Below are 23,457 nucleotides of genomic sequence, written 5' to 3'. Positions count from 1 at the left end.
GTACCTTTTGCTTAAATGCCCGATGCGTTATTTTTTGAGCTACTTAGCCCATATGGTCACTCATTTTTGCAACGGAAATGAATTGAATGTTTACACCTTCCCCTTGATACTAACTACTGAAATTCATCAGTCACTTTTGGTATATGTATATTCTGAGCGGTCTGCTTCGATACCATTTAGGATCCACCTATCACAAAGGTGACTGATCAATTTCAGTTCTTAATATATGCGGTACGCTGCAAAAACTTACGAATTAAATTCATATTTTTGCCATAACTCCTAAATGTATGCCTCCAACAATAAGTCAACATGATTGTCCATCTTATTTCTTTCACACGTGTGTTCAATTCAACTATGGGTATATTTATTTTCAGTGATTATGTATTATGCTTCCTTGATTTAATATATCTATCTGTAAGGCTTTGTTTTTTTAGTATCGTGATGATAACAATAATCATCAGATTATTCATTTCAATTTGTTGATGAATAAAACTTATTTTCATGCATTTTCACATAACCTTATTTGTTCAATGAACAAAATGGCTATTTATTTATTTACAGTTGACTGTTTAAATAGTCGCAATTATATTGTTTAAATAGTCGCAATTATATAGGTCATTTTCTATCTATAGTGAATATATATATATATATATATATATATATATATATATATATATATATATATATATATGCCGAATGTCGAATTTTGGGCCTCAATTGAAATCTGTGGTAAAAATCACGCTTTATAAATTAGCAGGATGTAATGTGTTCAATAAACATTAAAAACGTGGATAATGTCAGTCATAACGGGGATTTTTAATTATTAACTCGTCCGATCAAACTAAAACAATACACTTATCATGTGTCAAATACCAAATAAAATCACAAGCCAATTATAACCCTTTATATTAATGTATCCTGGTTAATATAAATATCATATCTCACATTAACAAACTGAGAGTAAAAAACTCTGGGTATTACTATTTTGTAAACTTAACCTTCCATGAAAGGTTTATTATCACTAATAAATTATAGCTGCTACCATTTTATGACTGTTTAGTTTCTCAGTTGTTATACATTCTGCGGGTTGGGATTTGTGACTCTCCCACGAAGCAATATCGGATCTATGAAATGGCTAGCCAATCAGAGGTAGCTCAATGAGAAGGTCAATCAATGGCAATCATAAGTGACCTAAAGGTCAAGTGCACTTCATTGGTTGAGAAATAGATCAATTTCTTAAGGGCTAGAGTGGCATATATATGAATGAGTACTTGTACGTTTTATTCAGTAGCTCAATATACTTTCTCACCCAATCCTGTATTTGCTCTCGAGCAGTCATTTGGGGGGTCAGCGCATAGCACACCGTTTATCAGTATCAGATTTCGGACACTGCCTGTCACAACAAAATCGGTTGATCTGTACTGTCTATCTAATAAATACGCTAACTAATTTCACAACATTATTTGCACTCTCACTATATGTAAGAGTAGTGGGGCGTACGGTATATAAGGGTATTGAAAGATTCCTACTCTATGAATACTTCATATCTGCCTATTGAACACTTTCATGTCACTTTTTCTCTGTGGTCTTCATGATGATGATTTAAGCATAAACAGTATAAAGCTTTGGGATATATATTTAAATTCTAAGTCAGAAGATATTTGTTTATAGAGCTTATTGGTTTCAGACCAGTGATATACAAATAGTTTATTACTTAGTTTTCTTATTTTACATCATGAACTGATCTTAGTTAGAAAATCACTGAAAACCAGGCAACACTAGGGAGCCGTTTCGTCTCAGCATGGAATCCCTCAGCAGTGCCCATCCACAAACCAGTCCACTTGGCTTCTACTGATTGTCTACCCTAAAGTCAGTCTGTGATGTTGCGACTTAGAATCGTTTAACCGTACCATTACCACGAGGTAATGATACTGGTAATGGTATACGGTTGTAGTGAGCAAACACTTAGGTGAGAAAGACCAATTTATTTGTTAGTAAAAAAACTACAAAATGTTTTCGTAAAATACGAAAACCATACATTAAATACTCCATTTGAACACCTTCCAATTGTCTCTTACAAACTTTATCGTCCCTTCATTCCTATTGTTATTACAGGTACTCTCTGTTTAAATTTCCGTTCAATCATATCTTCCCAACCTTTTGCTGCCAGGCATCCCACTTCTGATTGGTGTTACATATTACTTATGTCGACAGACATAAGTAGCATACACCACACAGTGATTGAAGTAGCGGAGTTCAGAGTTATTCAATACTTGTTCAAAATTATGCGTGATTTGTCCGTCACTTTTATAACTATAATTATTTGATTAACCCATTCATATGGTACTTGAGTATCAGTCATTACTCTAAGTTTGAGGGCTACTTTATCCCATTCAGTTGCCTAAACCTAAGTAGGTGCGCAGAGTTCAAACTTGTGACTTATTGGTTAGAGGTCAAGGGCCTTAACCACTTATTCCTCGTTCCATTCAAGTGGTGCTTATTTGACATTTTCCACATATTAATCCTTGTTTCCATATTCTCACTTCAACAAACATGATCCCTCGTATGTTGTATGAGTCCCATGGTCTTATTGTCGTTTCCTTTCTTTATTTTTGAAAAAGGGTTTTCGCTTCATTTTTAATGATGGAACACGATTTGTGTATCGTTTAAGTGGTACAGGCAGTAGTGGTGCAACACTTCGAGTGTATGTTGACACTTATGAATCAGATCCGGCTAAATATACAATTGCTTCACAGGTTAGTCAGTTTTTTCAGAGGGAGTTATAAGTGTTTTCATGATGTTACACAACATTGCATGTGTATCAAAGTATTTGTGGTAATATACACACTGTCTAGCTATGTATACTTTTATAGTTCACTATCACGGACTGATTTGTGTTCGATAACTATTTGAAACCAAGAATCAGTAGACAGTCATTTTGTCCTAATATAGGACTCAATGTCGTTGCACATTCATGACCCCACCGATGAGCTTCCATTCACTTCGTCATATTAAAAAAAGCCTCAATCGTTTATAAGTAGAGTCCACTATACACCAATCAGTAACCAAAATTAGACAGAATCATTGAGATTGGTGCGTATTTATGCGTGAAAATCTCAATGATATAAATTAATGGAACAGTGTCGCAATTCTTATGATCATTGTTATTACTAATACTAGTTATAATACGTGTGATTGAGAATAATTTAATGGGATTGAAATAAACTACTTAATAGGTAAAATTGTGTTGTGATATCTATTTTCACTAATATTACTGGATAAGATTCACTGTTCTCTTCTTTTCTATGCTAAGATCAGACTGAAAACCTTGACCTTAATGACCTCTGCATATTGAACTATACTCACTATTTTTTGTTTCTTATGTAGTTTGAAGGCTTTTCTCTCAGATATTCATTATTGTGCTTTGTATGGATGTAACATTTCATCCACTAATATACTGTAGTGAACGAGAACACAAGTGGGGACAATCGAATGTATGTGAACAAAAAATTACAGAATCTCTTAGTAAGATCTAAGAATCATACAGTAAATACTTAACTTTCAAAATGTCAATCAATCGTCTCAGACTTCACTGTTCGTTCATTTCATACCAATTGCTTTCTGTTCCCGTCCTTTCCTTCTCGACCTTCTGCTGTCAGACATTCTATTCTTGACTAGCGTTATATACTACTTATATAGATATGATTAGTGTACACCACATACTAATGAGCTACTCAGATGCACATCCAAATAACTGTCCTATGTACAAACAGTTGAACTGGATCAAACTTATGTATATAGTTGACAATTACGAGATGTCTTAGTCGTATCCTACGTATATCCCTCTGCCAAGACAGGTTGATTACTGATACTCCCTGAACGACCGTAACCATATTTTTTAAGTCATTCTAAAGTAAGCTTCGCTTTCAATCCTTTACTTGAATTACATCCTGGTATTCATAGTACGTGTTCTAGATCCTATTATGAGTCAGGGCGCTGCAACGAGCTGACAACTGCTAACCCAACGCATAACTATCTTTTATTACATTTAACAGATGGCGTAATGAAGGATACTAGTATTACATAAGCAGTACTACATAATCAATATAAACTCAAGAATATAGTAGCAATTGTTGACTTGTCAGTAACCCAAAAGTGCATTTCAGTAGGTGAATATTTCGTCATCATGGTGATGATTGATGGTAGATTTAGCTGTTTATAATCAAGTTGATGCAACGATTTATTCATCTCAGGTTGATCTCCGTTAGTATAGTGCTGTACAGTAATTTCCTCCTAGTATGTAACTCCCCAGCGTTGTGCATCCACAACTCCACCAGCAACCGGACCCCAACACCTCCAGTTCTTGCAATAAAGGCCTAACTGTTATAACCCCGCCAGGCCGGTGCCCAATGATACGATTTCGAATTCAATCAATTTGCAACACCGCGCTATCGATGGCAACTCTTTTTAATCCCAACATGTCTGAACTGTGATGTTGAAGAGAAATCCTATTTATCTTCATAAGAACCTTTCAACTGTACGATGTTATTATTGTTCTAGATACTCTAACTCATAATAGTAGTATTGATCTTTAAGCGTTTACCTGTTAGTTTTTCATACATTTTTTGCAAATACTGTTTATTATTGTTGTTTGTTGTATTCAATCATAATAATGGTGATAAGATTTAACCCATCTTGCATTCATTTTAATTTTTTCTTATAAAGGAATATCTGAAATCGCATATTGAATTAGCATTGGAATTATGCGGTGTAACTAAAATCACTGGTCGAATAGCTCCAAATGTCATCACATAAAACATCTTATCTTACAAATCTGTTGTTTTTCTACCTTGGCTGTATCACTCATTCATGATTATTAGTTAAACATAACACTGATGATTGTCATTCTTAGTCTTTTGAACCTAGAAACGGATGTGATCATGGTAATTAAACGAACCTTGCCCTCCCCCAGTCAACATTGATTCTTATTGTTATTACTATTATAAATTCTCGCGTATATTATTATTGTTCCCGTCAGTGAATGATTACTGCATCCATCCTGTTCAATCATTTAGATAAAACATCATCATCCCACTCTGATAAACCTGTCGCCGCTGTCAACCTTTTCGTAATATTTAGATGATGATTCGTTTGCTCATCGTTTAAATATTTCGTCATGTCTATACCCTATGATTCAACATTTTTTAAAAAGTGATTTTCCCAATAGTTTATGCTGAATCTATGGTAATGTTTTTTTTGGCGAAATGATTGCTTTAGTAGTCTTTTGTTTAACGTTTCCTCTCTCATTATCTAGTTTTGTTTTAAAAAGTGTATTTTTCGTGTCTTTAATATTGCATTTCATTTGTTTTAGTAGATAATTTTCCAATAAATAGTGATTACTCTCTTGACTACTGATTAATATTACACGGTGAGATGAACAATGTTCTGGTTAATAATTCAATGGTGCTTTTCGTAGACGTTATTATTGTTTTAGTAGGAGACAATCGGTGGAAAGCACTGTTTGTTATATACTGAAGGACTTTATGGACAGTCGGATCTGCCTATGTAGGTGATATCATTTGGCAGGTACAGGTTTACATAATAACCTTTGATTAGTATATGAAGCATGAAGGCCAGAAATGATACTACTGCCACAGTCCCGTTGTATGAACCAAAGTTGATATCATCAGAATCAAAATTGAAATTCAGTCTATGAAAAACAAAGGCTCTTTATTCGTAAAAGATAATTCTAGAACAAATAAATCGTGATACTTTTTCAAAACCCTGTCGTCTAAAGTTTTCATTCAATTTCAACGCCTCTGAGTCAAGGAAGTTTATGTATAGTGACGAATCCTATTCACTTAATTGTTCGACGGTGATCCGTAGTATCGCAAATTGGTCTGTGCATGACTGATTGATTAAGTACGTGAAGGCTTCCATCTCTTCTAGAGCTTCTCCATGAAGTGTGATTGCGTTGGTGCTCTCTGTGTTGTATTTGAGGATTTCGCTTTCCCCTTGTATATGTTGAGGCCTACTTATTCAGAGGTTAGTGCTACACTAGTTGTCTTCATCTGCATTTGTTGGTGTGTGTGGGATAGAACAGCTAGGTCATCTGCAAAGCCCAAGTCGCCTAGTTGCATCCGAGCTGTCATTTGTATCCCATGCTTCCCCTCAGACGTTGAGGGCTTCATAATCCAGTCAATCACCAGAAGAAAGAAAAGGGGCGGAGAGTAAGCATCTTTGGTTTGAATTATTTCTTCTGGTTAGCGTTTTTTTAGCGAGTTAGTTTTTCTACGGGATGGGGTCGCTAACCCCATGCCCAACCCTCCTCCTTTACCCGGGCTTGGGACCGGCAGTAACTCTAGAAGAGCTACAGGCGGAGTTATTGGCCGACGTAATACGTATATTTCCTATTGTAACTAACCTAATCATATTCGTGTTCCTCTTATCATTAGCTTTATTTTGACCTTTGAACTATTATTATACGATTCTTGAGTTATCATCAGTTTATTGATTACTTTCCCCCTATTCACAGCCACATGTGGCTAAATATTGTAGAAATGTTATTTTCCATTTTATGGTACGATGTGGTCTGTTTGGTTGGTATATAAACCCAGTATGTTTGTAAATAATGATTGATACCACAGAGGCTGTTATTGGTGTTTTGGACTTAACTGGCTGGGCTAGGCAGATCGCAGGACCGGTTAGCACTCTAGACAGCTCGTACGGTTTCGTGTGTCACTGTTCCCATCGATATTTCGCTGCTCCCTGATTGGAGGTCTTATCACGTCACACATTAGCTAGGCATCTACTCGGCCACAATATATAACAGTATCCTTCTTTCCAGTCCGTTGGCACTTGTTCCTCTTCTCAAATCTTCTTGAATAGAACGTGGAGCATGTTTGCAGTTACCTCTATGTCTGACTTCAGTGCTTCACGTGGTATATTATCAGGTCGTGCTGCTTCTGCACTCTTGATTTGTCTGATGGCCACGTTGATTTCTTCGACCGTTGTGGAATGAGATCTATAGGAATGTCTGTGTGTTTAGCTTCGATGTCTGGTGAGTTCAGTGGGGCTAATCTTTTCAAGAGTTCTTCAAAGTGCTCTACCCACCTGTCTTGTTGTTCCTGAATCTCGGTGATTGACTTGCCTTTTTTGTCTTAGACCGGTCTCTGCTTTACCATATTTCCCTACCAGTTTCTTCGTTTTATCATATAGTTGTCTCATATCTCCTTCCCTTGCAGCTTTTTCCACTGTCATTGCTAGGTCTTGCACGTATTTCCACTTGTAGTTTCTATTTATTTGAGGAGATCTTGTGAAATGTGAATAATATCAGATATGGTAGCTTGAATAAATACTACAAGTCTTATGTATAATTAGATTTAAGAATGTGAACTGGACGCTAATTCAGTGATCTCCATGATGGGTACTCCACTCGAGTCCTGAAAGGTGTTGGGTTCATTTCTTGCTGTGGTCGTGGATATCCACTGCTGAGGACTTCTTTACTAAGCGAAAATAGCTCTCCGATACTTTCTGGTTTAAAATGGTTGTCTAACTGAAGTAACTACATAATGTGCAGTTATATAATTTGTTACTAAAATCATATGGATATAGCTCTTTTAAATATAATCGATTTTGCATCTCGATTAATTACTGATGGATCACCTAGAAGTCTTGCATGTAGACCCCGGTAGCTTAATTATTTAAAGCGCTGTACCTTTGTCTCGGAATAATATCTTGTTTAATTTATTTCTTTTGAGACGATTAGTGAGTATCATTGTTCTTGGTACAATAATAGGTGGTTCAATGTTTCGGTGATTAGAACAATACTGTCGACCATGGTAGGTTTCTGTTTGGAACCCTTCTCCATCTAATTCGATTTAAATAAGTGGGTGATATCAGTAGCCTTCACAGAAAATGTCCTGCCATATATACACATATATTTTTTCGTATTTTAGAAATTTTATTCAATTCTATGTTTTACCGCTTACTTTGTACAATTTCTTTTAAATAAATAAATAAATAGTTTCGTAATCTTTTGTTCTGATTTCTTTTTCTCTAGGCTGTGTGAATCACTGTTTTAATGTTATAGTATTTATTATCGCATGAAGAGGTGTAAATGGTATTAATTAGTGACAAATAAAATATGGATATTTATGCATTCAAGCTTTAGTAGTATCACACTGACACCCTCCTACTAGGAATACATGTCTCAACTCCAAGTGTACAAGCATTTAGTGAACGAGTTATAATATTAGGAAATTTCTTTGTATATTTCTGGTGTATTTACACAGGACTGTTAAAGGTTTATTGTACCATCACCTTGATCTACAATCGCTGGTTTTCCTTTTGTTATAATCGTTCATTGGAACACGGTGGGTTTATGATCAAAGTAGACAACTTTTAACCATCAATTCATGTATATTTATAACGTCTCAGTTTGGTCAAACGGTCAGGGTATCAACTATTTTGGAGAAGACGGCTATTCGCATGAATTCGAACTCGGTTTTTGTGTAGTTGCTTTACTGTCTATAGAATAATTGTCTCATAGTTTAGTCAGTCAATTTCCAGTCATTATTTGGTCACCGATTCGAATCCAGTCGGACTTCGGTTTGGACAGTCAAATTGTATCATACTAGGCATGTTACATAAATATATGAATTAAAACTAGATACATATGCGTATGTTCAATTGCATTTATTCACATTGGTTAGTTTTCCATAGTTATTTGACATGAAATAATTGTAATCACCTCAGCCCTTCCATAACTGACCATACAGTTATCGTTTGACACGTTCGTAGTGGTCTGTTTGTCATATGAAGATACTAATAAATCCCAATGAAAGTATTGCGCAATATCGTGAATTGATTGAAGTTAGACATTGACACCATTGGACCCACCTCTCAGTAGTCTAGGGATTCAGGAATCTGCACACAAAAATTACAGTCCTAGGATTGATTCCTGGGCGTGGGCTATGTTGTGGGTGCATACTGTTGAGGAGTCTCATTCTAGGACGAAATCTCTGCCTGGTGATCCGAGGTTCCCATTGTTAATCTAGCTCAAGTCAGTTCGTGATGCAATCCGAAAATTTTAGTCTCCAAAAATTTCTTATACCTAAAGTACTAAATGGTATAGATTAATTATGACTTGAGACCTCCTTACACTGTGGTATCATGATTTATAACATTCCATTATTTATATACGTATCTATCAATATTAGTTATTTTATAATTGTTTTAGGGTTTTATAAGCTGTAGAACTCAAGAAAATTAAATTTTGGTTAATTCAATTATTCTGTGACACTGTAGTATCTGGCACAAGTGCACATCAGGTCAGTTTACCCATATCAGCATATAACAACAAAGGAAATTTCTGCCATTAGTATTCAGTATTTGGATTTTATAAAAGTCATACCTGTTTAATAAGCTAGTAACTATCTGGACTCAGTAGGTCACTGAATAATGCGTTGGTATTTGAAGCAAAATGCACTGAGATTGAGTCCTAATGTAAACATCCACTTCATGACCCAGGTGCATCCAATTCACGATTCCTCAGTTAGACGAAACGCCTATCTTTGACTCCACTGTTAGCTATAATCTATTTCTTCAATCTACAGAGGAAATGGATAAAATGTAAAGCGTAAGTAGCAGTAACATTAAAATACAGTGGGATACTAACTATGCGCAATATATATTTCAAAGTCTTCAGCTAATAATTAACATCATTGCACGAATCCTCTCAACTCAGGACGTCTACACCTAGCGTTAGAAATAAGATCTTTGACTGATTCTTTAAATGTTTGTAATCAGTAGAAAAACATTTCAACCGAATTTTTCGATTAAAAATAAGTATTGTGTGAACAATAATTTTCATAATATTTTTTTTTGTAGTTACCCAATAATTCCCCTAATCGTAAGTCATCCAAATCTAGTGAAGTTTGTCTTGGTTCAGAACATCGTATAGTACATTTGAATCAAATGGTTAATGAAGACCATTCATCTAGTAGTAATTTATCAACCACAATTTCTTCCAATCCCCATCCATTGCATGTTGCAAGAAAAGTTAGCTTTTCTGATCTACCTTTAGTAATTAATGTTGAAGAGCGTCAGCTAGACGGGTTACATCAATTTTGTATCACTACTGAGGACAAAGGCATCTACGGTGAAGATGATGATTCAGGTCATCATATCGAAGTCCGTGTATTAAATCGAGATATCGATGAAATGCCGACCTTACCATCAGAATTGAAAAATAAACCTGTATTTGAAATAAAACTTGGAATGCTTAAACAAGCGACAGTTTATCGGACAGAATTTACAATACCGGATAATTTGAAGTCAGGTGAAGTGGAAATTCTACGAACTGTTACAGAAATGGATGGTCACGTTGGTGTACCAGTTAATGTCGGTGCTTCATTTAATTTACTAAGCTGTGAACCTGTCCCATCACCTGGTCACGGTAAGACAGGCGAATTAGTATTCTGTCTTTTTTATTTTTACATAATTTACTTGTTATACGATAATCATTAAAAAGAAAGGTGACTAGCCGTAAAATCCACAACGCGCGTCTCATTCTATTTACGAATCATCAGCTGGATGTACCTGCTTCTCAGAGTCTCTGTTCACTCCGAGGCTCGAATCCAGCGTGCTTGACTCAAGCACCTAATGCGTTACTCACTTAGCTACACAGTCCAGATAGCCAGTGGCTTTAATAATGGGGTGAATTTTCATTCACTCACATTGTTTGCTTGGATCTCATTGGTGTTTAGGTCTACGATTATTCAGTCTCAGTTGATATATGTGCATCATGTGTGGATTACTTGAGTATTTCTGTTCAGTTATAAGCAGATTTCGTGAATATGTGGTCGATGCATCCACAACCAGGTCTAAAGCCCTTGACGTGGTGGTCGGGCTTGCCTATCGTGATGACCCAACCGAGATAGATTTCCTGGAACATATGTTCCTGTAGGTCCTACCATGCAAGGCAGGTCGATTGGAGAACGACAAGATTGAAAGCAGCAACTCAAGGTCTGAGGGCCAAGTAGTACTGTATTCAAAACATCCTGGCATGGTTGCTCAGTACTACCAGAAGACTCAGCATTTTGTCAATGTCTTCACCTCCGTATTCCAAGTCAATAGATAGATAAGTCGATAAGTGGACATCCTGGTAGGAGGTCGCTAAACCTAGACCACCATCCCTAAAGACCTTTGGAACCAATCCATCTGGACTAGCTGCTTTTCCTCGTTTCACATTCGCTATAACGTTTTGAACTTCACCGAAAACTGTGGGGACCCACTTCAATGTTCTTTTCAGGCTGTTTGGGAATGGTGGGTAGTTGTAGAGTAGCTGAAACTCAACTGAACTGCTACTAAAGTGTTTCGCCCATCGTTCTTAACGTCTGGGCTGAGAGCAGATAAGAGTGTCGTCTTTTTCCGAGATTGTCTCACTTACGCTTGACTTCTTAAAAGTTTTCCAGTGTTACCTACAGCAACTACCCTTTCTATCTATTTTGCCTTCGTTGCCCACCACTACTCACGGTCGTTCCAACCTACTCCTACAAAAGAAAACATTACACGTCGGGGAAGTCGGTGGTTTGGCATACGTAACACGTGTCCCAGCCATCTCAACTGATGAAGTTTCACTGCCTCACTCCCTATCATTAGTTCAGGTGCCGATGCAACCCAACCGTGAAGTAACATTTTGCACTATGAGGGGGAGAATCGCATCCCGAACATGCCTTCATTGTTGCTTATAGTGGTCAGAAGACTATGCATTATGTCAGCATCTTCACCAAATAGAACTTTGTCATCGGCGTATTCCAAGTCATTAAGTGAGTCTCCCGGTAAAAGTTCAACTCTTGGAGACTTAGTTGATGAATGTGTTATCTCTAAAAACATGTCAACGACAAAGTTAAACAAGAATAGATAGAGTTGACAGCCCTGACGAACACCACTTGAGGTAATCAATCCTGATGACAGTTTGCCATAAGCTCTAAATCGACCAGTTGTGTTTCAGTAGCGAGTCTTTATAAAGTTAATGTACTTCTTTGGTACTCCTTTCACTGACAAACACTGCCATAGAACCTCAGGATCAACGGAATCAAATGACGCCTTAAGGTCAAGAAATACTACTATGGTGGGGTGTTTGAATGTGTGTCAATGTTCTAGGACCTGACGTAGTATGAATGTCTAGTCTATACAACCACGTTCAGGTAGAAAACCAGCCTAGTTTTCTCTAGTCTGCTCTTCACGAGCTTTAGCTAGACGTCGAAGTATTATTGAAGCTAATATTTTAGACACTCTATTTGTCAAAATGATTCCTATAGCTTTTTCAACTTCGTAAAGAGTTGGAGGATTTGCATTAACTTGCCATTCAGGTCGACTGATGATCGTGGGAAACGAAGAGTAGCTGAAGGCCAGTTAAACTGATCCCTAAATTGTTCTTCCCATCGATCCAATCTCCTGGATTGAGAGTGAATAATATAACATCTTTTTCCGAGGTAGTTTTGCTAACAGCGCACAAACGACTATCTACTGTGATCTTATTTAAAAGAGCTAGTTCTTGCCTAGGACTCAATAATATAACTACGCCAGCTAGGCCACGGAGAGCAGCATTAGGGCTTTAAGATACACGAAGTGTGAATCGAGATGGTTCTTTGTTATGACATGGTGAGGTCAAATGAATGACGCTACTCGGATCCTGTATGCGCGTTTCGGAGACGCAGCACACATCGATGGTGCGAGATTCTAAAGTCCTAGCTAAGGAAGCCTGTTGTCCTGTTTTGCACAATGTTCGGACGTTAAAAGCTGCTACTTGTAGTTTAGAGCGTGGTTTCAGGAGACCTGGGATAACGTTCCGCATACTCGAATCGTTTGCATTGGCGGCGCGAAGTGATAAAGGAACGTGAGTAGGGTTAGTCGTGGAGATAAGGGAGTTATTAGGAGTTGTAGGAAGGATTTGATTGTGACCAACTTGGTCTCGCGTGGTGTTACAGGTATGAGGGCTAATACCACTCCCTGGCTGCCCACACTGTGGAAGGGTATTTCTTGAGGGACCTGAAAAAGAAGGCTATATTAACGTTGGTCTTAACGACCTGGAAGCGTGACCGTAGAGTCCAAGGAACAACTATTTGAGGCCGGTCACGCATGACCCTTTTGTGGGGGGTTTTTGACGTGTTAGCTCCTTTCTTCAAAGGGCCTTACCGCCGGAAACGAAAATCCACGTTGAAGCCTTCAACATGCATACAGGATCCTACTGTGGTCATCCACTTGACCTCACCTCGCCAAAATGGACAGCCGACGAAATACACCCTCCGTGTATGTGGCAACCCGATGGCCATTTGTCGTGGACTTGCAGGTGTAGGCGTAGCACTTAGTACCAGGGCAGAACAAGCACTATTAGAATGGATCCTTGTTATTAGTCGCCTGTGTGCTGTCCGGCTAAATTGCTCCGTAAGAACTCGGAAGGATAGGGACACACATCGTTGCCTTTTCGTCGTTTCTGCCTACGCTCCCACAGAGTGCAGCCCAGATGAAGTGAAAGATGACTTTTACAGAAAGCTCTCTGAACTTCAAAAAGCTAAACGCTCAGACATAGTACTCGTAGCAGGTGACTTTAATGTCCCGGTAGGTAGCTTAAACCAACCAGAAAGACACTTATGTAGGTATTTTAGTATTCCTGCTCAGCGAACAGATAATGATGATCGTCTGCTGCAACTGTGCTCAAAGAATCATCTATTTTTAGTAAGCACTAGTTTTAAGCATAAGGAGAGACATCGTCCAACATGGTGACCACCTGCAGCAAACAAACGATGAACTCGAATAGACCATATGGCCATCAGTCATCGTTGGAGAGGCTCGATTGGAGACTGTCGTTCGTTCTGGAATACCTGTTTGGACTCCGATCATGCTCTATTACTAGCACTCATTTGCTTGCGCCTCACTGGACGCAAAACACCACATTAAGAAGACCCATTACAATTGAACTCAATGACGAGAAAGCCAAAAGTAAATTCCAGAAACAGCTGGGGTCACACTTAGGTAATTCTGCAAACAAGGCTGACCCAGATTTTGCTTGGAGATATATACAAATAGCAATGACATATATTATTGATTTAAACCTAAGGGTTACGAAAAACCAATGGCTTTCTACTAAGTCTATTGCACCGATAGATCCTCGAAAACCCATTCCACCTGGTTTCGAACACGTTGAAGACCGAAAACAAATCAGATCTAGGTTAACCAATAGTCTACAGAACGACCGTGAGCAGTGGTGGGCAACGAAGGCAAAATAGATAGAAAGGGTAGTTGCTGTAGGTAACACTGGAAAACTTTTAAGAAGTCAAGCGTAAGTGAGACAATCTCGGAAAAAGACGACACTCTTATCTGCTCTCAGCCCAGACGTTAAGAACGATGGGCGAAACACTTTAGTAGCAGTTCAGTTGAGTTTCAGCTACTCTACAACTACCCACCATTCCCAAACAGCCTGAAAAGAACATTGAAGTGGGTCCCCACAGTTTTCGGTGAAGTTCAAAACGTTATAGCGAATGTGAAACGAGGAAAAGCAGCTAGTCCAGATGGATTGGTTCCAAAGGTCTTTAGGGATGGTGGTCTAGGTTTAGCGACCTCAACCTGGTGGTCCGCATTTATTAACATGGCTTAGTTCAACACCCAGTGGCTTCATGGACTGATGCCATGTTTTGGTTTGACCTCCCCTAACTATCCGAACCTACTCTTATAACATCAAACATCACTTGCTGAAGTAAGCAATGAATAGGCATACGTAACAGATGTCCTAACCATTTCAATCGATTAAGAGTTTTACGTGTCAAGTATGTCGCATTTATTTTATAGTTAATTATTGAATGAATAGGTTTATTACACTTTGTTCCCTTCATGTGTGTGTTTTCTGTATGGTGCCATGTTGATCTATTCGTTTTCTCTTTTTTGCCTAATTTTTCATTATTCTGCTCTTATAGGTCATATAATAATTATGGAGATTTCAACTACAAAACAACCACGTGTCAATGAGCTAATCACATTGCGTCGTGTTGAAACAATCACAGATGCTGTTTTTCTGCTTTTGCATGGTATTTCTTTAGGTACGTTTGATTCATTCACCTTTTTCTCTCTTTCAGTTATACACTCTTTAAGGACAGTTAAATTTACTCGTTAAGTGGATATTATGTAAAGTGTGTAATGTGAAGAAAAGTTTTATTCTAAAATGGCATCAACTAGAAAACTGTCAAGTCTGCTTACGCGGCCTAGTATTCTTGGACACTTCACTTACTTCAACCGGTTTTCAAGTCTAAACACTACTTGAACATAATGTAGATATGTTTCAAAGCAAAACAGCAAGCTAATTGACAAAACACCAGTGAGTATCTGGACTGTACGTAGGAGTATTCAAGAATCTCAGCCCATTTACTAGCTCTTAAAAACAGGCCAATTAACGCACCCCAACGTGATCTTATCTATAATATGCTTCGAACATGTCTCTGTTCTGCTAGCAAAAACAATTGAAAAAACAGCGATCACCAAACAGAACGGTGGCCTAGTGGTTGAAGTCTTTTGAATTCCACTCTACATTCTTCTATGAGAACCTTTACATAGTATCACTAGCCCCTCCAACTCACACACCCGTACAAAGTGTAGCCGAAAGCCGAGTACATGAATCCGTGCTTGCAAAGCTGCATTAACAATACTGGACAGTAATCGTTGAACCGTAGCACTTAGGATTTTCACTTCTCTGTATTGGATCAATCGAAAGGGATGATTGAGCTTTCGCCATGAAAATAATATTTGTAGATATTCCTAAGTGGGAACGATTCAGACATTTTCAGTTTCGCCCCAGCTCTTAAACAATGTTGTCATTCGGTGCATTTTATAATACTCACGAATTTGTTGACTTCATTGGTCGAGATCTTTTTCACATATAAAGTATATAAATCTATCTCAATATTAGTCGTTAGTGGAGGCATAGAATTATTTCTGACTTTGAGTTTACCTATGAAGAGATCATTTTTAGTTTGAGAACGTACATTTGGTATGCGACGACTGGCTATGAACTATAGAACACTTATTTACTTACGCCTGTTACAACTCGAGGAGGAGCATAGGCTGCCCACAAGGATTCGCCATCGAAATCTGTCCTAGACAATCCTTTCCAGTTGTTTCCAGTCACCATTCATTCTTTTCATGTCTGCGTCCGATTCCCGATGCATTGTGTTCTTTGGCCCTCCTCTTCTGCCTTTACCTTCAGGATTCCAAGTTAGTGCTTGCCTCGTGATGCAGTTTGGTGATTTCCTCAATGTGTGTCCTATCCACCTCCAACATCTTTTCTTAATTTCCTCTTCAACTGGAAGCTGGTTTGCTCTCTCCCATAGTAGATTGTTGCCGACAGTATCTCCGGCAAGCGGACATTGAGCATCTTGCTTAGACCATTGTTTATAAATACCTTTACCTTTTCGATTATAGTTGTAATAGATCTCCGCGTTTCATCTCCGTGTAATAGAACTGTATTGACGTTCGTATTGAAGATTCTGACAGTTGCTTTTAGTCCCATATGCTCTTCAATTTTAGTAATACTGCCTTTGGTTTGCCGATTCGTGCATTAACATCTGTATCATATCATCCTTGTCTATCAATGATGTTGATTAAGTACGTGAAGGCTTCCATCTCTTCTAGAGCTTCTCCATGAAGTGTGATTGCGTTGGTGCTCTCTGTGTTGTATTTGAGGATTTCGCTTTCCCCTTGTATATGTTGAGGCCTACTTATTCAGAGGTTAGTGCTACACTAGTTGTCTTCATCTGCATTTGTTGGTGTGTGTGGGATAGAACAGCTAGGTCATCTGCAAAGCCCAAGTCGCCTAGTTGCATCCGAGCTGTCATTTGTATCCCATGCTTCCCCTCAGACGTTGAGGGCTTCATAATCCAGTCAATCACCAGAAGAAAGAAAAGGGGCGGAGAGTAAGCATCTTTGTCTAACTCCGGTCCTTACATAGAATGCATTTGTCAGATCTCCTCCATGCACGACTTTACAGTACAGTCCGTCATATGAATTCTGTTTGATGCTGACGATCTTCGCAGACACACCATAATGTCGAAGAAGGTTTTATAAGGTCATCGTATCCATTCTGTCAAACGCCTTCTCATAGTCAAGGAATTTGATGTATAATGACGAATCCCATTCACTTAATTGTTCGACGGTGATCCGTAGTGTCGCAAATCGGTCTGTGCATGACCGATTTTTACGGAATCCAGCCCGTTGATCTTGAAGTTGGACGTCTACTGCGTCTTTCATTCGGTTCAGCAACACTCTGTTGAAAACATTTACTGGTGCCGATAGCAGTGTGAGATCTCTGTATTTCTCACACTTGCTAAAGTCCCCTTTCTTTGGTATCTTGATGAGGTATCTGTTGTATCCCGAAGAGAATTGTGAATGGTAACTTTTGAGGACTATTTATTGGCCGACGTTACTTACTTACGTCTGTTACCCCTCGTCGAGGAGCATAGGCCGCTCACCAGCATTCTCCATCCAACTCTGTCCTGAGCCTTCCTTTCCAGTTCTTTCCAGTTTAAATTCATCCCTTTCATATCTGCTTCTATTTCCCGGCGTAATGTGTTCTTTGGCCTTCCTCTTTTCCGCTACCCTTCAGGATTCCAAGTTAGGGATTGCCTTGTAATGTACATTGGTGATTTCCTTAATGTATGTCCGATCGACTTCCAACGTCTTTCCCTAATTTCCTCTTCAGCTGGAAGCTGATTTGTCCTCTCCTACAGTAGTAGGTTGTTGCTGATGGTATCCGGCCAACGGATTTTGAGTATCTTGTGTAGACAACTGTTTATAAATACTTGTAATTTCTGATGATGATTAGGTTAGTTCTCCAAGTTTCAGCTCCGTAAAAAGGGACTGTCTTGACGTTCGTATTATAGATTCTCACTTTGAAATTAGTTGAGTTGTTTTGAGTTCCATATGTTCTTCAATTGTAGAAATGCTGCTCTTGCTTTGCCAATCCTCGCCTTTACATCTGCATCAGATCCTCCTTGTTTATCAACGATGCTCCCCAGGTACGTGAATGTTTCCAACTCTTCAAAAGTTTCGCCACCAAGTGTGATTGGGTTGGTGTTCTCCGTGTTGCATTTGAGAATTTTGCTTTTTCCCTTGTGAATGTGGAGGCCTATTGATGCAGAGACTACTGCTACATTAATTGTCTTTGTCTGTATTTGTTCGTGTGACTGAGAGAGGAGGGCTAGGTCATCTGAGAAGTCCAAATCATCTAATTGATTCTGAGAAGTCCATTGTATTCCGTATTTCCCCTCAGATGTCGAAGTCTGCATAATCCAGTCAATCACCAGAAGGAAGAGGAATGGGGAGAGTAGACAGCCTTGTCTGACTCCGGTCCTTACTGGAAATGCATCTGTCAGCTGTCCTCCATGCACGACTTTGCACTGTAGTCCATCGTGTGAGTCTTGAATAATGTTGACAATCTTCTCAGGAACTCCATAGTGTCGAAGAAGTTTCCATAATGTTCTCCTATCCACACTGTCAAACGCCTTCTCATAGTCAATGAAGTTGACGTATGGTGGTGAGTTCCACTCGACTGATTGTTCAACGATGATCCGTAGTGTCGCAAACTGGTCTGTGTACGACCGATTTTTACGGAATCCAGCCTCTTTCTTCGCTTTGAATGATGCTTTGATGATTCTGGATTCGTGAGATTCCCATCCTACAAGTGCATTTCGTGCTTCTCTGGACAGCATTAGAGCAACTCCCTGAATGTGTGGAGCTTTCTCCCTTTGTGTCCGGAGTACAGCAGCATCTCTCCTGTACCTAGCCTTTTCTGTCCAGTTTGTGTCCAATGGGTTTCGCTGATTCCGAGTACTGCCAATTTGTATCTCTTCATTTCCGTTGCTATTTGACTGGTTCTCCCTGTCTCCCACATTGTTCAGACGTTCCATGTACTTATAAAGAGTGTTGCTCTGGTTGTTAAAAGGTGCATCGGTCTCGTGACTTCCGAAAAATTTCAGCTTTCATCATCAGGCGTCATAATTATTCCTTCAACTCCCAGGGCAGAGTTTAAATGGTTTGAATTATTTCTTCTGGTTAGCGTTTTTTTAGCGAGTTAGTTTTTCTACGGGATGGGGTCGCTAACCCCATGCCCAACCCTCCTCCTTTACCCGGGCTTGGGACCGGCAGTAACTCTAGAAGAGCTACAGGTGATGTTCTTTGTCATTATGCCAACGTTTCAACACAAGGTCATTTTCCAATTTTTGCTCAATTCACGTGTATTTTGCGGGAAAATTTTCATACACATAGTCCCTTTTCTTGTTTTAAGGAGAGCAAAAACTAAGATTGGCACAGAATCATAGGAATTTATTTTATTTCGTTAGGTTCTCATCAGAAGCTTTCAAAGCCATAATATTTTAGTATCAAAGTGGTTGCAGATATTGACATACTTGTAAATACGAGGGTGATTCGAGATGAATATATGTATCATGATGTATAACATGATAAGACCGCTAATCAGAAAGCAGCTAATTATCGATCGGACCAGGGACACACGAAACCTGTACGAGCAGCGTAGAGCACTTATCGGTCCTGCTTTCTGTCTAGCCCAGCCAGTTAAGTCCAGAGCAGCCTCTGCGGTGTGAATCATTATATTTCTAACATACTGAGTTTATATACCAATCAAACTGACCACATCGTACTATAAAATAGAAAGTAACATTTGTACAAGATTCAGCCAAATGTGGCTGTGAATAAGGGGAACAGTAATTAATAGACGGGGTATAACTCAAGAACGGTAAATCGTATGACAATAGTTCATAGGTCAAAATAAAGCTTATAATAAGGGGGACATGAAAATGAATAGTTTAGTTATTCAGTAATTATACGATAAAAAATATATGCATAGTATTGGTTCATAAATTGACCCCAAATTTACCATTCACTATTCTTATCGCGACATAACACGAATAAATAAAGTTTGAGAGGGAAAGTTCTAGAACACTGAAATATTGATTAGAACTCATAGAATTAGCAAACATTAGATGATTGTGTAGTGAAACAACTGTAAACAGATTAATGGTAATAAAGAAAGATATGAATTGAAGAAAAATGACAATGATGTAATCAAAATTTAGAAAGAGTTAAAATAATGAATGACGCAATAAAAAAATGTAAATTTGTATACACAGTTGGTGGTACTATAAAAGGGATACCTATCAACCTTTGATTGTGCTTAAGAACATGTTGCTTTGGGAAACGATGGTAAGTCAATTGACGAGATTGTGAATCTTCATCGACTGAGATGGTTGGGTCACGTGTTACGTACGCCTGAACACCGATTACCAAGACGCGCAATGCTGACTAGTGTTTCGGGGGTGGTTGGACGAAAGTTAGGGGTGGCCAAACCAAACGTGGCGTTAGTGCTTGAAGTCACTAACTTCTATTCTTAGCCATGTTGGTAGACTCAGACTACTTAGTTGTTGTTCTCGTGACTATCGTAACCAACGGTTGGAGACTGTGGGTGACATGGCTCAGAATCAATCACAATAGCGTCGGTGTATACGCTCTTTGTCTTCTCTTAAAACATGAAGTTTAAATTGCTTTATACCCTGCTTTCTAAAGACTAATTATTTTCCCCTGTATTACATCCTCATATGCATTCTTTTATATATTACCACCATTGAAGTAATTGCTTCTATGAATTTGGTGATCATCTTGTTGTGCTAATGGGGTGTGGCAACTTGGACTGATGCATATATGTGCCTGGTCCCACGTTGTAGCTGAATGACCTACCCATGTCATATGTGGGAAATATGACAAGTGAGCTCATTAGAAGGACTTTGTATAGAAGATACATGGATGATATACTAATTATATGTGATAAAGATTTTGAGGTTTCACAGTTATTAGATAAACTCAATAGGGTTCAAAACGATATTGTGAGGACTTATGAAAACAATGACCAATTGCCCTTTTTAGACATACTTTTGAGTCGAAGGGATGATGGTATTATAGGAAGCCCATTTGGACCTGACGATACTTAAATTTCCACAGTTTCTGTCCATTCAAATACAAGCGAGGCTTGATTAAATGTCTCTTTTAATAGGATTCAAAGAATTCGCACTATTGACACGGTTGGAAAAGATGAAAAGTTACTGACTGACACATTACTATCAAATAACTATATAGAGGTGAATCCAATAGTACAGTTTTAAGACAGATTGGAAGCAACCATCGAGAAAATCTATTATACTGCTCAATTGGTTATGATTGAAAAGTCTAAGCCCATGATTCCAAATAGGCCTAGACAATGCACAAATGATTACGTCACATCCCACTGTATTTACCAATTTATATGATTGTATGGACACATTGATATGCAATCAAGGGTTATTGAACATGTGCCTAGGTGGCTTCAAAACCAATTAGTGTTCAATGTTCCGATCAAAGTGGGAGGTAGAAAACCATGTTCATCGACAACGAAACATATTATCGAAACGGGGCACAAAATTGAGATTTATATGCCTTTTAAAACATTGTATAGAAATTGTCAAGGGCGTATTCTCAGGTTTACTAAAGCCTTGGCTATTCGTAAATTTAAATCCCCCTTACGTGTACAAAAACAATTTGTCGTAACCTTGAATTTACTCTGATAATCCTTAAGTCATTCTATGGCCTAGGATAATGCGAAAATTCCTTATTATTTATTATTCTTTCTATACGATGTAAGATGTTTCTCTCCCCTTTGTTACCTTTTTTACTTGAAATTTAATTTCATTGACCTTTATTATTTTCATCTAAAATGCCCTGACAAGTATGTGTGACCAGATTGTTCAAAATGTATAGCGCAAATACATCACATTTTTCAGATCAACTCCGTCTTCTAATTGTTCTTACGAAATATGGTGTTCATCTTATGCTAATAAGGTGTGGAAACTTGGATCGATGCATATATGTGCCTGGTCCTACGTTTTCGCCGACTGATTGGTTCTAACTTTCCCGCTAGCCATCGTGCAACTTTGTGGTAGAATGAATTGACTATTGACAGAATAGGTCTAAGAAGAACACCTTATTTATATGTCTTTAGTAATCCATACATGTAGGGCAAACGAAATCGACGAGATCGTAGTTTATTGTGTGTGGAATCATCGACCATCTTCAGGAGTCGTATTAGTACATTCGTGATTCTTTTCTCAGTTGAATCAGTTATGTCCTGGTTAATTTTATCTACATAAAATGATTCATTTGAATTCGCCAACAGTTTGAACCATATAAATATTTCTGTTAAGTTTATGGTGTCCTTTGATGTAACATCGATTTGAGGCTGATTTAAACAACCAATAGCTCATACTCTATCCTGCTTACAGTTTAATTTTCTAATATCTGTGCATCTTTTCGCTGTAATAAATCAAAACACATTCTTTGCTTTTGAAATATATAATACAAGCTAAAGGACAAGGTACTCCACTTCTACGTTCTGGTATACATCGAATTACTGAGAATCAAGATTATATTGATTCGGATGATTATACTGAATGGCCTGGTTATGTAAATATTGAAGATGATGATGACCAAGAGGAAGAGAGTCGTGGTGTAGAGAAGGCGAAAACTACTCCCGTAGCAACTGAGGATATCGATGCTGATGAACGTGATGATAATGACAATGAATTAACGTAGAATTTATTATCTATTCAATATTTTTCTCTATTCGATGTTTATTTTGTGTTCTTCTTTTTGCTGTTAGTTTTCGTTTTGTCGTTATATTTTATTCGGTGCATATAATCGTCTCTTGCTTTTCTCTGGTCGAGTAGTTCTAACTCATTCCTTTCGACTGATCCCGTAATTATTTATTTCACACATTGTTCATTTATTTTGCCTCAATATCTCTTTGTCTGTCTTGTTTGCTCACTACTTCCTTTGTTTTGTCGTAATTCGACACTCTCAAGCAATCACATTTGTTGTTGTCATATCTATTTACGTGTAAGTACTGATTGACTGATTATTGGCTAAGTTGTTGTGAAACTCTCAACTCTATCAGTTATTGGTTTAAGCATCTGAGACGATAAGATCAGTATTTCTAACTCTTACACCTAAATAGAGATGTGTTATTCTCATAAACTGGCTGTTATCGAGTAGTATTACCATGATAAATTTTGCATTACTTAAGTACAAACAGTGACTTAAAAAAAAACCCACATGGATATACGCTAACGATGATGTCAATATTTTTAGAGTTGATCAATTATTGTGCTATATAGATATGTTTATGCTTATGGCTTTTGAGAATAATGTAAATTTGACTGATTCAGTCACTGCTACTATTATTATTACAGCTTATATTTCTTTTTTTAATGAAAATTCGTGACCTTATGTTAAATACTGTTGAATCTTTTTTTTTATAAATAAAATACAATTAATAATTGCAATAATAATCAGTATGATAGCAAT

At 38.0% G+C, this 23,457-nt stretch overlaps 2 protein-coding genes across 5 annotated transcripts in view; both read left to right on the top strand.

Moving 5' to 3' along the window:
• Positions 1-4,815, top strand: part of Smp_180530.1 (phosphoglucomutase, putative) — a gene marked incomplete at both ends in the record, with an annotated part of 36,968 nt that extends 32,153 nt beyond the window's left edge. For all 4 annotated transcript variants that reach the window (XM_018792653.1, XM_018792652.1, XM_018792655.1 and 1 more), the window contains 2 exons: positions 2,672-2,756; positions 4,726-4,815. In XM_018792653.1, the coding sequence (XP_018644495.1) occupies positions 2,672-2,756; positions 4,726-4,815 (175 nt within the window). The remainder of the gene's footprint in view (positions 1-2,671; positions 2,757-4,725) is intronic.
• Positions 4,816-9,978: 5,163 nt separating this feature from the next.
• On the top strand, positions 9,979-22,907 carry Smp_180540 (hypothetical protein; the record flags this gene model as incomplete). The annotated part of the gene is made up of 3 exons (XM_018792651.1): positions 9,979-10,459; positions 14,979-15,101; positions 22,457-22,907. The coding sequence occupies 3 exons, from the start codon at positions 9,979-9,981 to the stop codon at positions 22,684-22,686; spliced, it is 834 nt and encodes a 277-aa protein (XP_018644500.1). The 3' UTR covers positions 22,687-22,907.
• Between the last annotated feature and the right edge of the window lie 550 nt (positions 22,908-23,457).

The sequence above is a fragment of the Schistosoma mansoni genome, assembly GCF_000237925.1.
Source record: "Schistosoma mansoni, WGS project CABG00000000 data, supercontig 0227, strain Puerto Rico, whole genome shotgun sequence".
In the NCBI taxonomy this organism is placed as follows: Eukaryota; Metazoa; Platyhelminthes; class Trematoda; order Strigeidida; family Schistosomatidae; genus Schistosoma; species Schistosoma mansoni.
Note: the sequence above shows the minus strand (reverse complement) of the source record. Positions and strands in the feature narration are given on the sequence as shown.